Source organism: Medicago truncatula, chromosome 1, assembly GCF_003473485.1.
Source record: "Medicago truncatula cultivar Jemalong A17 chromosome 1, MtrunA17r5.0-ANR, whole genome shotgun sequence".
Taxonomy (NCBI): Eukaryota; Viridiplantae; Streptophyta; class Magnoliopsida; order Fabales; family Fabaceae; genus Medicago; species Medicago truncatula.
The window spans coordinates 47732380-47751403 of record NC_053042.1 but is presented as its reverse complement, the minus strand read 5'-3'; the positions used below and the strand labels follow the sequence as shown (position 1 = coordinate 47751403).

The following is a 19024-nucleotide window of genomic DNA, read 5'->3' as shown; positions in this document are numbered from 1 at the left end:
ATAAAAATATAATGTGAGTATGAGAGAGAAAGTTGTCAAAAAATTGTAATAAAGTGGTTGTACAAATATCATTTCTCTTAAAAGAATTTTAAAAGACATTTTTAAAAAAGTATAGCGGTGTTCAATTATAATATGTTAAGAGTTTTAAAAAAGTGCAGTGATATTCTAACATAATGCTCAATGTTGTTCTTTATAATCAAGTGGAGTAAGAGGGTTAAAACTATAAGTAATTTCAAAAGGTGAGAAAGAAGTAGTACTACGTGCCACCCTATTACATGCAAACTCAATGAAAAGCCAACATTCTTTCCAAGACTTTAAATTTGATTTAAAAAATGTTCCAAGTAAGAAGGTGTCAAGTGTTCTATTAACCACTTTAGTTTGTCCTTTTGTTTGAGGGTTGCATGTGGTGGAAAATAGAAGCTTGGTACCTAATTTAGCCCACAAAGTCTTTCAAATATGATTCAAATACTTAGAATCTTCCAACACAATGAATTTTGGAATGCCATGCAATCTAACAGCCTCTTTGAAAAATAAATTTGTAATATGATAAGCATCGTCCACTTTGTGATAAGGAATAAAAAATGTGGCATTTTCGAAAATTTATCAACAACAAAAGTTGAATCACGACCAAACTTATTTTTGGACAGTCCCAAAATAAAGTCCATGGATAGGTCTAACCAAGGAGAAGAGGGAATGAGAATGGGATTGTATGCACGTGTAACAAATTAAATGTATATCATGCTTTATTTTTTACCAATAAAAGTGATCATGCAATATGTCATTTATCTTATGATTCCCAAAATGTCCCATTAAATCACCTTCATGCACTTCCCTCACAAGTAATAATTCACACAAATAACACTTAAGAATGCATAAATGACTTCCTTTGAACAAACATCCATCATGTCTAAAGAAGCTATCATGTGATATCAATTAATTCACAATCAAGGAAAATACTTGCAAAATCCTCAGCTAAAGCATATAAGTGTCTAATATGTCAAAACCTAGAAGTCTAGTTTGAAGAATAAAGATTAAAGAGTACTTCTTTAAAAAGAGCATCAACTACCACATTAACTTTACCTTTCTTATGATTGATGAGATATGAAAATTGCTCCACAAATTCAACCCATCTGGCATATCTTTTGCTAAGTTTAGCTTGATCTTTGAGACATTTAAAAGACTCGTGATCACACTATGGATAACAAACTCATTAGGGAATAAATAATGTAGTCATGTATGTAATGTTCTAACCAATTTGTTATAAGAAAATAATTAAAGGATTTATTTGTTAAAAAAACTATTATAGAACTAATTCGTTATAAATATTTAACTTAAAAGATTGTGAGAGATATTTAATCAATTTACTTTATAAACGAGCAGAAAGAAATTATTGAAAAAAAGTGTAAAATAAAATTAACTAGGTGAAAAAACTATCACAAGAGATGGGAGCCGTGTTAGGCTGTTAGCTGATTCTTAACGGCATTATTTTCGTCCTCAATTTTCATAACTTAACGCGGTTTATTATCTATCAGAGACAAACTTGACCTTTTATGAAATAGGAACTTGGCTCTTTTATTCGTCTTTATCTTTTGGTCCCATAAAGTTCATTTTTAATACATATATTAAAATACAGTTGAATTGAAAATTAGGTGCCATTAAAATCAATGAAAAAAAATGGTAGGACTATGCATTTTTCTTTCTTTTTTTATTTAAAAAAAAATTGTTTTCTTTCTTTTTAGATAATTGACTTATTGTCTCTTTATGAGAAGCATCGGAGAGGAATGCTCATTTGCTGAAAAAATGATTAGACTACTTGCTGTTTTTTTCTTCTTTCAACTTTGACTTAATTTTAGTGCAACTTTGTCCAATTGTATGTTTTGTAAAAGCTACGTATTAAAACATGAGAAAAATTCTTGTTTACCTATTAAGAAAAGGTGGATAGAGATTACTATCTGCATTGAAAATCATAAAAAAATTCATCTTCATTTGTCTTTTTACTATTTATGTTATTAATATAAATAGATAAATGAATAATTTTAATTGATGCTAACTTAGATAATAACATCTCTCAAAAAAAACTTAGATAATAACTTTTACCCATGTTTTGTTGATGAATAATGTACCATGAAAAAATACAATCTAGTGATAAACTGAACTATTTGAGCGTGTTGATGTAACCAAAATAAAATAAATTGAGCGTGTTGTTGCGTTGTAGTTATAGTTGAATTGAAAGGAAGTTTTGGTTTTTTCTACATTACCCTATTTTATTTAGAGGATATTTATCCCTTCAAGACATCAACCAATCAAAATATAATATATAAATGTAACATTAAGTGTCAAATAAATGAGTCATTTTTCTATAAAAAAAGAATCAATTTTAATAAGGTAACTTTTAATTTTTATTTAATTATATTTAGGTATAAATATTAATTAATTTACACTATAGGGCTTGTAACAATTAAAATTTCACATCAAATTCAACCCATCATGGATGTGTTAGATAACACAAATAAGCTAGCTTATAGCTTGTTGGACTAGCTTATAAGCTTGTTTTGATATAATAAGATGTGTTTGGTAAAAAAAAAAAAATTCACTTGTTTATAGCGTTTTTTGAGAAGCTATTTCAAGTGGCTTTTGAGCTTGTAGCTGAATTTTTTTTATATTTTATTCCAATTTTAACCCTATTAATTTAATTATTTTTTTAATAAAACATCATGTTCATGGCTTAAAAAATAACGGCCAAGTTCATAGCTTATTTTTTCTGCTTCATTTTCTCCTTTCAAAAAAAAATCTGTCATACTTTATTTTATTTTTTAATGAACGCTTTATATATATTACTTAAAAAAATGTTTTATATTTAACTATAACTAGCATACTGTACGTTGTAAAATTTTATATATTCTTGCTTTCATTTTTTTCCACCTTCCTCTTATTTTTGGGATTCATAAAAGTAGAGATGAATGAGTTTTTGCCGTCTTTTGTACAAAAAATAAAAGCAGAGATCAAAATTGTCTGTGAAATTTTATTGGAGACTAAAACCAAAAGTTTGAATATTTATAGGATCCAAAACATAATTAACCATAAATTAAATTAAAAATAAATACATTAGAAATATTTTAATAAACCATTTTTTCAGCTATAAGCTATTAGTTATAAGACATCGGCTATAAGCTAGTTTTTCAGCTTTCAGTTAGCTTATAACTTATTTTTACCAAACACACCCCACATACGTTCATAAATTTTGTTCCATTCTATTTCATGTGTGCTACCGTGAGGAAAAGCAAACATTTCTAAAACTGATTTTTATAAGGATAATGTTAACCAGTGCCCCTCGGGGCATTGATTAACCACAAATGAAGTAAGTTTTTATTAAAAAGTAATGTAATTATTACTTAATAAAAAGGGACAGTTTATATTTCCAAGATAGAAAATTCTATTTAACAAGACCCTTTTTTATAATCCTTTGGTTAAAGTTATTTTTTTAAGGGTCTGTTTGGTGCACATGATTGGATAAACACATGATATGATAAGAAGTTGGATAAGGATATGATATGATAGTGTTAGGACAGTCACTTGTGCTATCATGTGTTTGGGGCACACATGATAATAAACATGATAGCATTATTTTATCATATTATGTGTTTAGTGGACCATTTGATTGATAGTGATAAGATAAAATATACTCCATCCGTTTCAAAATGAGTGACACTTTAGCCAATTGCACACATATTAAGGAATGAAACAAAGTAGTTAAATGTCATAACAATTTTACCAAATTATCCTAAACAACTATTGGTTTGTTTTTCATTAAAGAAAAAAAATAATACTTTGGAAGTATTGTAACATAGTATTAATTGAAGGGTACAATTGAAAAGAAAAAGTTATTATTGTATTGGAAACTGAAAGTGACATTTATTTTAAAACAATTTTTTTTTTTACTAAAACAATACTCATTTTGAAATGGAGGGAGTATATTATATTAATGACAAAATGATCATGTAAACAAATACATTGATTTTTCTTTAAAAAAATATACATCCATTATTTAAAATCTGAAGCAAGAAATCAAAGAAATTAAGAAAAGACTTTTCTAAAAAATAAATTGCAAAAAGAAGTAAAAAGGAAAGGGAAAATAATATGAAAATCGAAGCTGCAAAAATATCAACATTGAAGCACAAAATCAGAAAAATTGAATGATTTGAAGGATGAATAAGCAAAAGAACTGATCGAGAAGAACAACAGATGAATAACCAAAATTCAAGAAATTGAACGCAAAAGAAATTAAAGCATAGATGAATGTGTTTGGGGGAAATTAGATTTTGAAATGACAATATTATATTAACAATTGTATAATAACCAATTGAGATTCGAGAACAACAACACAATCGTAGCACAGAAATTAGAATAAAAATTAAGAACAAAAATTGAATCATTTGAAAACTGCAGAAGAACGAACAATTAACACATGGAGAAAAAGAAAATGGAATGGTATCGTTATCTGAAAAGTGCAGGGAGTGGGAGTCGAAGGCAGTTTTTGAGAAATAGAAAACGCGCTTGTCATTTTTATCCTATCAGGTTGCTAAATGGGTTTATTTTAGCACCAAACAAGATATTCAAGTAAGATAGGATAGCATTAGCATATCATGTCTCTCTATCATGTGCATCAAACAGACCTTTAAGGGTCTTGCTATCCAGTGTCTTAAGAGCAATGATCAAAAATGTCAAAAATAAAAAAAATTCATTAAAAACAACAACTTTTTGACTTTCATAAAGGTAAACATTCTACTTTTCACCAATTTCCAATACATAATTTCAATATTAATCTTTTTCACTACTGCCCTCAGGGCAATGATTAACATTTTCCTTTTTTTAAACATCCTTTAATTAGAGTTTTTATTATCTCTTTGATAATAAACTTTAAGATGACGAGATGATACTTTAATCTCAGTCACGAAAGACCTAGGCGGAGTCAACATTATTATAAAGTCCGGGCAAAAATAATTTGCAACACATTTATAAGGTTTTACATAAGAAATTGCAAGTAAATAATCAAAAAATCTGAAGAAATTAATTAATTTATAGGGGTTTATATAAAAAAATCAGAGGAATTTACATAAGAAGCAAAAAAATTGGACCGGAGCCCGGAGTCGCCGGGCGGTGAAACCGCCACTGTATAAAACTCAACTATTAAAAAAAACTTATAAAAGATTACGTAACAAAACAAGAAAACACATAACGAACAGGAAATAAATAAAACTCTTCGCTAATGAAATTCACTAACCTTTATGAATAGAGTATCGATCAATGAAAAAATGTTCATTCAATCATTGATGGTTGCATATCTATAATGATTTCTCGATGAAAGAGGGTGAAAGTTCAAAATGATCATGAAAAAGAGATTTTTTTATAAATTTATATGGAGAGACAATTTCGATGGTATTGTAAAATTTAAAGTAAATTTAAGGATAATTAGAATTATATGGAACGAGACTAGAAAATTCAAATGGATGACTAAAAAATAAAATTAAATGTGAATACATTATTTAAATTGAACAAGATACCAATTTTTTTTATTTTTCCTAAATAAATCAACATATACCAAATTTAACCCTAAATTTATTACACAAAATCATCATTAAATGTCAATTCACATTGATTCTATTACCAAAAAAGATTCTCCTTGATTCTGGTCAGTCAATAGTTATCTACAAAATGACTTATAAAATCACAGCTCAGCTTATAGCAAAAGCTCTTGTACAATATAAAAATCTCCTTTTTCTTTTCCAAATAAAAATGTAGTGTAGAATCTCTGTGGTCAACAAAACACCAAATATACGCACTTTAAACGGCTTATAGACACTGCCATAAACTCGAATACTTACGCGTTCCTCTTTTCCAATTCTCTATATAAACACTTCAAGATTTTAGAAACTTCACACTAATTTCAATTATCATATTCATATTTCATATCACTGTCCTTATCACTTAACCACGTTATTCAACTCGACTCTGTTTCTTCTTCGGGTTAGTTCTCAATTTTCAAATTTCTACTTAATTATTCTTTGCATTAACTAACTCTTCGTCAATTATTGTTTTTTTGATCATTTTTTTAACTTGGTTGTCAAAAAGTTTCGATCTTTCCCACAAAATTTCATTGCAATAGGTTTTCAAACTTATTTCCCCTGTTTTTGGACTCTGAATTCCTCTGTTTTTTTGTTTTTCACAAAATTGACGTGAACTTATGAAACACCCAATTCAATTTTTTATTTTCTAATTAATTTTAAAAACTACACAATCGATTTCTTGATATTTTTTCTCAATTGGGTTGTAAAAAATTTCACATTTTTCTGTTTACTTTGTGCATGCAATAAGGGATATTAACAAAATACTCTGTTTTCTGATTACCCTGTTTTTACTCTGTTTCAGATTCCACTATTTTATAGCCAAATCAAACGGAAATTCTGGTTTCTATTGATCATTTAATTCATTGAATCAAGATGGCCATTAAGACAATTGAATTATTGAAAGGATCTGCATCTCAAGAAGAATTAATGGAAGTGATTACTGCGGTGGCTTCGGATTTAGGAGATGTCATCGATGATGTGAACACTTTGCAAGTGATTCCATTGAAAGGTGCAATGACCAATGAAGTGTTTCAGATAAATTGGCCAACAAAAAATGATGGTGATTTGAGGAAGGTTCTGGTTCGTTTATATGGTGAAGGTGTTGAAATTTTCTTCAATAGGGATGAAGAAATTCGAACCTTCGAGTGTATCTCAAAGCATGGTCAAGGTCCACGCCTTCTTGCTCGTTTCACTACTGGTAGAGTTGAGGAGTTTATTCATGCCAGAGTATGTGATTCTCTCATCCTTTTTTTTTTTTATATCTATATTATATTTTGGTACTTTTACTTTTTATTTATGTTTTTGAAGTTTATCATGTACTTTGGAGTCTATATAAATTACAAAAGTACATATTTAAAACTGAACATATACTTGACCATTTTAATAAAAAAATCCAATATGATAGATATTTCTGCAGTAAATCATTTTTGCTGAGTAGGTAATATAATATGGAAAATTTCTAAGTTACACACACTTTAAACTTTTAAGAAGTGAAGAGTTTACAGAGATTATGCAGTCACCTTAATTTTATAAGTTAAGAAGTTAGGCCTAATTCAAAATTGAAGAATAGTCAAAGTTAAATTTGAAACAATGGTATTTAGTTATTTCTTTGATTGCTTTGAGAAGATAGCATCAGAAAACTTAATTACTGAAAGTAATACAATTGTTAAAAGAAAAATCAATTTTGTTGCAATTGGAGCATTGACATATAAGAACCTATTTGGTTTTTTCTATTCAATTAGAGACACATCTAATAATCTTTTACTGTTTTGTCATGAAAATTTTGAGAAGTGATGTTATATGATCAAACAGTGAAATTAAAATATAGAAAATTTCAGTATGTATGCTAAGTTCTTTCAAATATACACTAGATTGATAGAATGTTCTTTACTGATTTTCTGTAAGTAAATTTAGAAGAAATTTGAAAATAAAAAATAAACAAAACAATTGTCAGTAGAAAATAAAGTAGGTTACCTATAAGTTAGTTTAGTTTAGTGTCAAATCATGTCAAGACAAGTTCTTTTATTGGTAGGTTACCTATAAGCCCTCTTAGAGGAAATTGGATTCTCGCATTCAAGGATCTCCCCTGCAGAGATTGCACGCATTCAAGACATCCGTGGTCGTTCGATCGATCGGATGGTCAAGATTCAAGCTTGGTATTTTGAATTAAAATTAAAATCCGTATTATTTTTGTCTTTCCAATCAAAATCGGAAGGTCATCGATGTCCCGAATGAGTGTTCTCATTGACTGCAGAAAAATTTCTTGCAATCAATGGAAACACACATTCGGGACATTATGACCGTCTGATCTTGATTTACTTTATATATGTGAGCCCAACATAACAACTATGTAAAGGGTGCAATGAATATTTCATTCCATATTTTAGCTTTTGAGATTATAGTCACTTTAAAAGTAGATTCACTTTATTCTTTAGTCAAAAGAGCTTTTCTTTGAACTTGTACTTCCTTTTCCCTTAATTTATTCCCTTTATCTTTTGGAGCAATGGAGGGCTATCATTTGCCTCTTTTGGTTGTGAACAAATTATTTTGAAGAACCATCTTTAAGAAAGAAATTTAATGGAACGGTATTGAGTCAATGGAATGGAATCATGTGCTCTTAGGTCCTTCTATTACCATTCTTTTTTCCCCTATTCCTTTCTCCATGTTATTTATTCTTCCAATAATAATAAAGAAACATGCATTATGTACTTAAACAGTATGTTTTTTGAATGGTATCTGTGATTTTTGTATGTATGTATAAAAGATAAGACTCATGAGTTCATATTCTATTTTACTAATTATTAAATGTTCATTAGTAAACTTGGTAATAGAACTAAATAATTTATGGAACTAAGGTAGTATCCTTTTTTACAGACACATAAATTCCAGCATACTAGTTTGTTAACTGATTACATCCTGTTTAATGTGTTCCTTTTTGTCTGTTGTTGACGCCGCTTTCTATTTTCCAATGAATTAAAATCAATTGAAAGAGTTTTACAAATACAAGGAAGATGAATCTGACAAGCAGTGTTATTTACATTTTTTATGTTTGATGATTGTGCATAACTTGCTTCTCCAATTGTTTTTGGCTTTCTAGACTCTCTCGGCTATTGATCTCCGTGACTCTGAAATATCATCTTTGGTGGCATCTAAGATGAGAGAATTCCATAAGCTTCATATGCCTGGTACAAAGAAGGCTCACATTTGGCAGAGAATGAGGTAGTTACAGATCATGTCATTCTTAAAATCCATTTTATTTCAAAAAATTATGCAGATTAAAAATTGTTGATTTTCATGTGTTTTACTAGGAACTGGGTTGGTGAAGCCAAAAGTTTGTGCTCCCCAAAGGAAACAAAAAAATTCGGGCTGGACAATCTAGATGATGAAATAAATATTCTGGAGAAGGAGTTGTGTGAAGGATATCAAGAGATTGGTTTTTGCCACAATGACCTACAATATGGCAACATTATGATGGATGAAGAGACTAGATCAATCACCCTAATTGTAAGCTAATGGTTATATATTTTCTTTGCCTTTCCAAAACATGGTAGTTACTTATATTGCAGTTCTCTAATTTTATTTTATTTTGATATAGGACTACGAATACGCGAGTTACAATCCTATCGCGTATGACCTGGCTAATCATTTCTGTGAAATGGCAGCAGATTACCATAGTGATACACCTCATTTTCTTGACTACAGTAAATATCCTGGTAAATTTTTTGTTCTTAGTCTTACATCTCCACAATGATTGTTGTGTGTTCCTGTTTTTGTTTTTATTGATATCATCACTCTACCTTGCTGACATACTAATTTGTATATGGTGAACCAGAACTCGAGGAGCGTCAAAGGTTCATTCGTGTCTATCTCAGTTCTGAAGGTTAGTTAGTCCATTATGAATTTCACTCGTCGAAATCATAGATTGAAATGCAACACTTCTGAATATCGCATATTCCTCAAATTTAAGGTTATATTACAATCACTCTTTTTACACAGGCAAGAAACCAAGCAATGCTAAGGTGAATCAGTTAATGACGGCTGTAGAAAAATATACTCTCGCAAACCATCTATTCTGGGGCTTATGGGGACTTATTTCGGTAAGCTCTTTTTAATGTAAATTGTACTTGTTAGTTAGTTAAGTATATAACTATATATTATATGCTGATACTATACACATGTTTTATTAATTGCAGAGTTATGTGAATAAAATTGACTTTGATTACAAAGAATATGCAAGGCAGAGGTTTCAGCAATATTGGTTAAGGAAGCCTACTTTATTGGACTCATCAACCATTGTTGCCCAAACCGAAACTGTGAACGGTTCGCTGCCACTAGCATCATGTGTGTGATTGTTATGCTAGCTTCTCATGTCTTAGTGAAGTTAGTTTTGGTTTTTATGTATCTATTATTATAATAACAGCTAAAGGCGCAATATAGCAACTGCATATGTAAATAACATATTGTCACTAACAATGTGCAATGAGCTTTTGACAATTTTAACTTCAATTTGCTCATCAACCTTCCACTTTTGGGATTGTTGATAATGAGAATGTGTGTGTTTGTTTTCTTTGTGATGAAGTCTTGGATTCAAGTCTTATGAATGATAAATTAGGTGTTGAATTTACCTTTTATATGTATGGTTTCACTTGACTTGTATATTTTGAGACATTTATTTTCCTTCAATAGTCTTGAGCTAAACTAAAGGTAAAAGAAGAAGAATGTTCCACACAACAGAACACATTATTAAATTATAAGTTTAAGTTGCACCAATCATAATACAAACCATGGCTATAATCAGCCCTTAGAAAATCCACATCAACCAAACAAAGCTTTAATGACACATGATATAACACACAAACAAAACACACATAAGTTCACACACACTCGATTACAACGAGTCCCCACATTTTATTTAATTAGGCTCTATACTATCACACAAAGATCTTGAAATATGAGAAGTGGGGGTGTCGAGAGCAGGGTTGCAGCCAGTTCTAGCGACGGAAGCTCCTAACTGGTTGAGGTGGTTCAGCTCCGTTGTCACGTAGCTTGATAAGCGTATAAACTCCAGAACCAGCTAGAGCACCAAGCGTTGGCGCCACCAAATATATCCAGAGATGCTTGTAATTTCCTGCTGCAACGGCTGGACCTAAGGTGCGCACTGGATTCATGGAACCACCACTTGTTGGCCTAGCATTTACAACCACAACATTACTCGCAATCTTAAAATAAAGAACTCAAATCAAATCATGTAAACAATCGAATCAAATTAGTCTATGAGAAAATAAAATGCATCAGTCATATTAATTCATAAATGATTAAATTAAGTTCCTGATCCTGTCATTATTCAGAGACTAACTTGATGGACACAGTCATGTCATTAAAAACCTTAGGAATAGTTTTTCACGATTAATTCCTTTGAAACATTATCATTAAATTCCAACTTAATATAAGATTTGATATATACTTATTATGAAAACCAAATACAAATCAATAACGTTATAACTCATAATATGTGGGGGGACAAAGAAAAGGTTCCATCCATACCCTGAGATAAGAATGTTGAGCAAAACTGTAGCACCAACAGCAATACCAGCCAATTCACCAACCTGCATTGCATATACAAAAATAAAATCCATGAATGAAAACAACCTTAATTCATAAAAAGATGATCAATGAAGTTATGTTGTGTTAGATAACACAAACAAATGAATGAATTGAACGTACCGCACGGGAATCAGTAGCAACAGCAGTAACAACAAACAAGAGAATAAAAGTGATGATAAACTCAGTTGCAAAAGCTTGTCCAACGCTAACAGTAGGGACAGTGACACCACCAGAGAGGAAAGGATGGTAAACGCCTTTGAGCGCATAACAAGCACAGATCGAAGCAGAGACTTGTGCTGCAATGTAGGCTGGAACATGTGCCCAGGGAAAATGGCGAAATGCCGCGAAGGCAATGGTGAGTGATGGATTGAGATGAGCACCTGAGATATGACCAATTGAGAGAATAATGAACATGACTGTCAGTCCAGCACAAGCTGCATTTCCCATAAGAGTTTCTACTCCATTGTATTTGTTGTTCACTATTGGTCCTGCTGTTGCTGCATATATTAATATGAACGTTCCTACAAACTCTGCTCCAATCTGTGACACATTTTAACATTCCAAATTCAATATTAATTTTACTTTTCCTTTTTCATTAGGGGGGGTTAAAATAATGTGACGAATAATAATATTTTAGATACGTTGGAAAAATCTACATTTGGAACATTCCATGTGTATTCAAAAATATGTTTTTTCTTTATTTTTTTTTAGTAATCACTACTAATAACTCAAGTAATGCTATAAGTAGAAAAGTAGCACATCAATAAACCCATGTTAACCTTTGTTTGGAGAACTTATGAAAAAAAAGAAGTTGAAAATACGTCATAGATATGTTATAAGTTGTTTGTTTCTTTTGGTCAAAGTCATAAGTTGTTATATAAATTTTTTCAAACAGTCTCACAGTATTTATGGCAGTTAAGAAACTTAAATAAATTAAGTCAAACATATACTATAGTCCAAAAAAAAAAAAATCTATGTAATTTCAAAATACTATTAGCAAAAGAATGAATGTCTTTTAATTTTTTATTTTTGAGAAATGCTAACAAATGTTCTAAGTCATTTAAGCAACAAAAAGTGGTAACTACTACTTTTACTTTTATAAATCGTGTAATTATTACTTTTACATACGTTACGTTTATATTTTCACGACAAAATTTCTTATAATGAATTCCTTAGATAATAGGCTTAAAAGTTAAAACACTTGTTGGCCCAACCTTTTTTTATTTATTTTTTATTTTTTATCAGTCAAAATGTGCATAATTGCAAAAACAATTCAAACCCAAATTCATTCCCTTAAAAAAAAAAAAGTCGAACCCAAGTTCCTCTCAAAAAAATAAATCCAAACCCAAGTTTTCAGTTAGACACGATTAAATAAATGAGTCAAGCCCATATCATTCATTTTTTCACAAGTCAAAACTCAAAGTTTAGTATTCGGCTCAATTCTTTTACACTCATCCTACCATCATTTAATTAAGTTTTCTTCAAAACTAACATATTTGATATTTTCTTAGTAAAATATATATCTCTCTGTCCCATAACTCCTAATTTAACCTAATTTTTTTTCGCTCATTTGCTTTATTAGGTTTGCAATTATTTAACCTAATAAATTTCATCTAAAAATGCATTGCACCAATTTCATTCCTATCCTCTTGCTTTTTTTTTTTTTGAAGAAAATATTTTTTACACTTATTTGATGCTGCACGTTTGTTCTAGAAACTATGAGCATATCAATGATGACGTTTGATGCATTCTATTTTATACTTTTTTGTTCTAGAAACTATGAGCATAACAATGATCACGTTTGATGCCTTCTATTTTATATTTTTTTTTTTCGGCTACCCTAATTTCCATGCAAACTTGGTTATATATACCCGAATTATTGATAGGATTACCGAATTTTCTTTTATAATATTTTCAGATTTTATACATTTTATGAAGTGTTTTATTTTGTCTACTATGGATTATCACGTGTTATTTTTCACCGTTACCTATTATATATTGCATTTTATTATTCGTATGTCAATCCCTTTACAATAAGCCCGAGCGGGTCAAAAATCTAGTTTGAATAATATATTTCTTGCATTTTATTTTCTTGCAAAATCATTAACAACTCGTTCACGTTTACAGTAAAACTATTCGAAATACTTTCTGAAATAAGATTTTCACAAGTTTACTTTAGAAAAGTTTTTGTCAACAAATGCAACTAGTAACATGGATTAGTTAATACTTGTTCTATAAGTAATGCATTAGGAAAATAGTCAAATGCAGTTAGAGAAGAGGGGTTTAAATCTTCTTGGTTCTTACATATATAATTTTCAATTATATACATGTATTTGCGCCCATAAAAAAATGGGATCATGTAGGATTGGACACTTAAAACAATTTCAGGGCTCCTCTCAAAAAAATAAATATTAGGGCTCTTGCAAGCGACAGATATTGTACGTTTTTTACAATCAAGCCAGATAACCAGTGTAGCTTAATAGTTTACATTTTTTTGCACTGTTTCAAGTCTATGTACGTAGTAATCTATCTTTGTTTGTTTATCAATGAAATTGTTTTTGTCCAATAATCAATCTATGTTAATACATTTGAAGGCCGACAAAATTATATTGAAATGTGTGAATACTGAAGATAACTGCTCGCAACCATATATTTCATTTCAATATAAAAAAGATGACAATGTACTCTTATGCATTTCAACAATAGTAGTTGTACTAGCTAATACAATTATATAAATGATATATTTTGTTTGTTTTTTTTAGGAAATAAATTTTATTTGCTGGAATGGATAAGTTAATAGACTTTATAACAAGTTTATATATTTTTTCACTAAAAAAAAAAAAGTTTATATATTTTATAATTAAAAGAAAGATACTACTTAGTATTTCATATAAAATTGACAGCGAAGAGTATAAATAAGAATATTGAAGACTCCAAAGAATATCGTATACCACGTGCAAAGAATACTATTTATGCATTATTTTGCTACTATCCCAATCATGCACATCTCATCACATCATAAGATACAAATTATCAAAAACATCACAAATACAAAAAAAAATGGTAATTCCCAATTGTTAATGAAATAAACTAATATTAATTAATATCTAATACATTTATGTCACATACATATAGTACTAATAGTATTTACAATGTTATCTATTCCCTCAAAAAAATGTTATCTAGTAAATATTTTAGTCAAGGTTTACTGTTATTTTTTTATTCTAAATAATAAATAACTCACATGAAACAGTTAAATCTGACAATGCTAGCTAGAAATCAAATGAAATTAATTGTGGGCGGTGGCATGAGAAAATAAAATGAAAATCTTAAAAAAAAAAAAAAAAAACCTACCATAAATCGTTGACCAAAATACACAGAAAAGATGTTACCTTCTGAGTGAGAGAGACACTTGGAACTCGAACTCCAGCAGAGAAATTAGCGATGCAACTATTGCTTTTACCACCCGGCATACACATGTTGCACCTCCCCATTGCAAATGACTCACGTTGATCAAGTGAATCAATTCTTATAGATGAGAATAATGGCCCTCCCGGAGTATCCGGTGTCGCCGGCACCGACGCTGCCGTCGGTGTCCCTGACTCCGATTCAGGCATTCTTTTTTTTTTTTTCTTTAAAAAAAATAGAATAATATGATAGTTGGATGTAAATAGTGAATATTTTTAGCAACACTACATAATTTTCTAAATGCAAGAAGAATAGATATATTTTTTTTTGTTTTTTTTTTTTTGTTTCGAGAGTTTTAAGGTTGAAAGAGTACAGTTACATAATTGGATGGTTTTTATAAATTTGTTTCTAAGGTATGGAAAGAAAGAAGGGACCCAGGTTTGTAGATTTAGCTAGAAAGATGAGGTATTTAATTGTGGGATTAAGATATTAATGAACATATGAAAAGATTGGATCAAAGTTGGATGATGTAGTTGTTGTTAAGGTTGGAATGGAATAAGAGAAAACTTGTGATGAAGGTTGTGATCCAATTTCGAAGTTGGAAAGATTATAGGAAAAAGAAAGGCAAAAAACGTGGTTGAAGGTGGAGGAGAGAACTAATGGTCGGAAAAGTTGATTTTCAACAACTTAGGGGGATGATGGAGAAGAAGTGATGAGGAGTTGTTAACATTAATAAGTTGTTTTATGGATTATAAAATTGAGTTTGGAAAGTGCTATGAATATGGTGTCTATATAAGTTGCTTTTGCTTGCAATATACACGAATTCACCATACTTTTTGTATTTCATATTTTCTTAATGTGAAAAAGTCAATGGGTTTGCATTATTGTCTGTGCAATAATTCTTTTGTATATGATTTTCTTTCTTTTTTAATATTGATGATGAGCATACATTATAAATATTCCTAGTTACTCGTTTTCTTCTCATGCTAGCACATATTGTTAATTAAAATTTCCTTTTTGTTTTATGAATGCGTTATTATTATTTTTTAATAGTACTACATTATTTTTTGAGGAAATCAGTAGTTACACGATTCTATGCTGCTGTTGTGGATATTTTTTCAATTAGAATTGATATTTGATTATGACAAATTACGGCAAGGTAAATGTTTGATCTGTCCATCATTGATTGAACCAATCTCTACAAAAAGATGTTTTATATGATATACCAAATTTCAATTTTATAATATATAAGACATCAAGTTTAATGTTTACCTTTATATTTTGTTATGGTCTATGGATCATCTTCACATCTTAATTAATGAAACTATCTAATCGAACAAAATATGACATAATTAAGGTTTTAAAATATAAGCATTAACTTATAAAAATTTAATTACGTTATATGAACATTAAATAAAATAAAGGAATTATGTACTGACCATATCAAATATAACTCGATACCCATTTGTTACATCGATACCCTTTATTTGACATCATTAACGTGCAATCTTTTAGCTAGTTAAAAGCCAACGTAATAACTTTGTTTTTGACTACTACATGTGGCGGTTAAATCTTTTAATTTCTTTTAAGAGTTCTCTTTGTTTTTTAGTGTACCGTACTTGTGTATAATGTAATTTTACCTTTCTCTTTTCTTCTCTTTAGCACTTCTTGTGCGGGGTAAGTAAAGAAGGTTTGTTAATACAATTATCCTTGTGCGGGACTAAGCCATGCAAATATAAGAGGGGTCAAAATGATTTGGAAGACCATGTGCTCGATATGTCAGCGAGATAGTTGATTCCACTTGGGTCACATTTACACTCCAACTTGTCTTTTATGCTCCGACTCATCCAAACATGTTTAACTCCTGGTAACTTCCTAAAACTTTCAAGGCCATCTCAGTAAAAGCAGAAGAAAGACATTGAAAAAAGGGATCCCTTTGATAATTAAACACTAAAAAACATCGTCGTCTGAACAGGAACAATATCAGAGAATGTATGAATGATGATATTTTTTGCAAGTATAATGTGACATTGCATGTGCTTATCTCTATCTCGCGTACTTTTTATCATTTAAAATTTACTCATGTTTTAAAAATCGAAAATGCTATCAATATTCACTAAAATTACTCACGTTTTAAAATTTCCACTAAAGCATGGATTGTAAATGCTTCTTAAAACCAACAAGCTGTCTTCTTGAAAATTCACGACAAACAATTCATATGAATATCATTGCTCTTTAAAAATACATACAAAAATTTAAAAAATCATATCAATGTCAAAATTTTGATCTTCATACATTATTTCTCCTAAAAAAGATAACAGTAAATTATGTTAAGAAATCTCTAACCATTCTTTTCATGGCCTTGTGTTTTCGCCTAATAATGAGTAATGACAGTAGTGTGTGCTTTCGGCTAAGAAAAATAGTTAAATACAAAGAGAGCAGCCTGGTTTGGCTAAGCACTATTCCTTCCGGTCCACATCATTTTATTAATATGATATTATTATATTATATAGTATATTGTCATGTGAATGAACATCTAAGCTTTATGTCCCATCGTCATGCTTAGTTACAATTTGTTTTTTTCCTCTTTTTTTGTTTGTTTGAGGGAAACGTTTTTTTCCTCTTTGCTACTCCACTTTTAGAATTTAAAATTGAATGGAAGTACGGTAGAATAATTTGTATACTAAGAAGGAAAATGACATCCGAAATATTAAGACCTAATCATAAACTGATCTAATCCTTTTTTTTCTTTTCTTCTTTCTGTCATATATTATATTGATATAAAGCTTTCACCACCATTAAGTACAAGTTAACTTGAGGTGAATTATTCTTTTCAAATGTAATTTGATCTATTTTGATATAAGCTAAAAATAGTTCTTCTTCTTCAAAAAAAAAAAGAAGCTAAAAATAGTTAAGGAAAATGCTAGATATCAAGAATTATTTTATAAGAAAGATCCAAGAATGACATGACACAATAATCACCTTTAGATTTCAGTCTCATTTATTAATCTTTCATAAAGAAAAATACATAACACCCACCACCCCATGATTTCCGGCCAGACTGAGATTTTATTGGCTAACATTAATTTCAGGATTATTTCTTGATAAAATCTAAGGGTGATTATTCTGCCATGTCATTCTTGAAATTTTCTTGATAAAATATTTCTTGATATATAGCATTGCTCGTTAGTTAATCAATATCAAATTAAAACAAAGAGAAAATGAAGAGAATACGGTTCTGCTACAAACATTTCTTCTTTTGTTTATTTTTTTTAAATGTGTAAAATAAAATATATTGATTAAACAAAAAAAGCCTTTCCAGCATAAGTTTAGTCAGAAAAGACTAAAAAGAGCTTACAAAGTTACAAATCAAAGTCGAGAAAGGATAAGAAAAAACAAAGAGAGAAACAAGTTAGTTAACAACAGTCAAGCAATAAAGAGAAATAGATCTCTAATAATGGTAATCGAAATCGAACATAGCATTAACATATCTAGATTTCAACCATAAAAAAGGTTGAAGCTTAATTTTTTCACATAAAATTTATGACCGTTCCTCCTTGTGCTGAAATATATCCATATTTCTTTCTTTCTAAATTACCCATACAATACAAAGCCAAATAATATTTAAAGTCAATCGAACCTACTTCAAAAAGCCACCTAAACCAACTAAATGCACGAGATAATAAGAAAAATTACCCCAAGTCACTATATCAAAAGTCTAGCATATATTTTTTTTTGTTACAAGGGTAAAACAAAACAGAAAAAAGGAAAGAGGCTAGCGCCTCATAAAGAGGACTCCTAAATCATCCGTCCTAAGCAGAGGCAGCAGGTCCTCTGGAGGAGAAGAGTGGAAAGTCAATTCAATATCGCTCGATGCTCCAAGTTTAGCCATAAAGTTTGCACACTGATTTCCCTCTCTGAATGAGTGATGAAGGTTGAAATTACGAGAAACCATGATGTCTTTGATGTTTTGAATGAGAACAACATAAACATGAAAATGATTTAAATCATCTTTGATGAGGTTGACTGCAAGAAGTGAGTCTGAATAGCACGCCAATTCCTAACAATTTAAGCTGACCGCCAACCTTAACCCTTGATAAAGAGCTGTGAGCTCTGCAAACAGAATGTCCTGAGAATGACTGATGTAGCCCGAATAACCTGCTATGTATGTTCCTGTGTTGTCGCGAAAGACACCTCCAAAACCTGCGCGAATGAGAACACCGAGACATCTGCCATCAACATTCAAAATAGTGCACTGACAGTTGGTATTATTCCAGCGGATCAACCTAGGTGAAGGGGAAGCGCCTTCAGCTTTACATAAAGCATTAGTGATGGAATCTGCCAAATTGAAGATGTTATTGCTGAGTTGGAATTTTGACATGGTTGTA

At 30.1% G+C, this 19024-nt stretch overlaps 2 protein-coding genes across 3 annotated transcripts; one reads left to right on the top strand and one right to left on the bottom strand.

Moving 5' to 3' along the window:
• Nucleotides 1-5805: 5805 nt before the first annotated feature.
• On the top strand, nucleotides 5806-10257 carry LOC11414175 (probable choline kinase 3). Of its 2 annotated transcripts, XM_039829903.1 has the most exons (9): nucleotides 5829-6024; nucleotides 6427-6851; nucleotides 7657-7780; nucleotides 8722-8843; nucleotides 8933-9128; nucleotides 9220-9337; nucleotides 9457-9504; nucleotides 9621-9721; nucleotides 9818-10034. In XM_039829903.1, exons 2-9 carry the CDS (start codon nucleotides 6715-6717, stop codon nucleotides 9971-9973), a joined length of 1002 nt encoding a protein of 333 aa, XP_039685837.1. In that variant the 5' UTR covers nucleotides 5829-6024; nucleotides 6427-6714; the 3' UTR covers nucleotides 9974-10034. The 2 variants fall into 2 exon arrangements, with proteins under 2 accessions (XP_024641799.2, XP_039685837.1); XM_024786031.2 differs by lacking the exon at nucleotides 7657-7780 and having other exon boundaries at nucleotides 5806-6024; nucleotides 9818-10257.
• Nucleotides 10258-10345: 88 nt separating this feature from the next.
• LOC11419432 (probable aquaporin NIP5-1) lies at nucleotides 10346-15686 on the bottom strand. The gene is made up of 4 exons (XM_003591968.4): nucleotides 14621-15686; nucleotides 11349-11768; nucleotides 11169-11230; nucleotides 10346-10811 (listed from the first exon to the last, which is right to left on the bottom strand). The coding sequence occupies exons 1-4, from the start codon at nucleotides 14843-14845 to the stop codon at nucleotides 10616-10618; spliced, it is 903 nt and encodes a 300-aa protein (XP_003592016.1). The 5' UTR covers nucleotides 14846-15686; the 3' UTR covers nucleotides 10346-10615.
• Nucleotides 15687-19024: the final 3338 nt, after the last annotated feature.

What these genes read in the sequence shown, in the direction of transcription:
- LOC11419432 (XM_003591968.4), bottom strand. Translation starts at nt 14,845, where the DNA reads ATGCCTGAATCGGAGTCAGGGACACCGACGGCAGCGTCGGTGCCGGCG. An exon ending in GTGTCTCTCTCACTCAGAAG is followed by an intron (nt 11,769 to 14,620) that starts GTAACATCTTTT and finishes AATGTGTCACAG; the next exon opens with ATTGGAGCAGAGTTTGTAGG. An exon ending in TTGCTACTGATTCCCGTGCG is followed by an intron (nt 11,231 to 11,348) that starts GTACGTTCAATT and finishes TATGCAATGCAG; the next exon opens with GTTGGTGAATTGGCTGGTAT.
- LOC11414175 (XM_024786031.2), top strand. Translation starts at nt 6,498, where the DNA reads ATGGCCATTAAGACAATTGAATTATTGAAAGGATCTGCATCTCAAGAA. An exon ending in TGTCTATCTCAGTTCTGAAG is followed by an intron (nt 9,505 to 9,620) that starts GTTAGTTAGTCC and finishes CTTTTTACACAG; the next exon opens with GCAAGAAACCAAGCAATGCT. An exon ending in GCTTATGGGGACTTATTTCG is followed by an intron (nt 9,722 to 9,817) that starts GTAAGCTCTTTT and finishes TATTAATTGCAG; the next exon opens with AGTTATGTGAATAAAATTGA.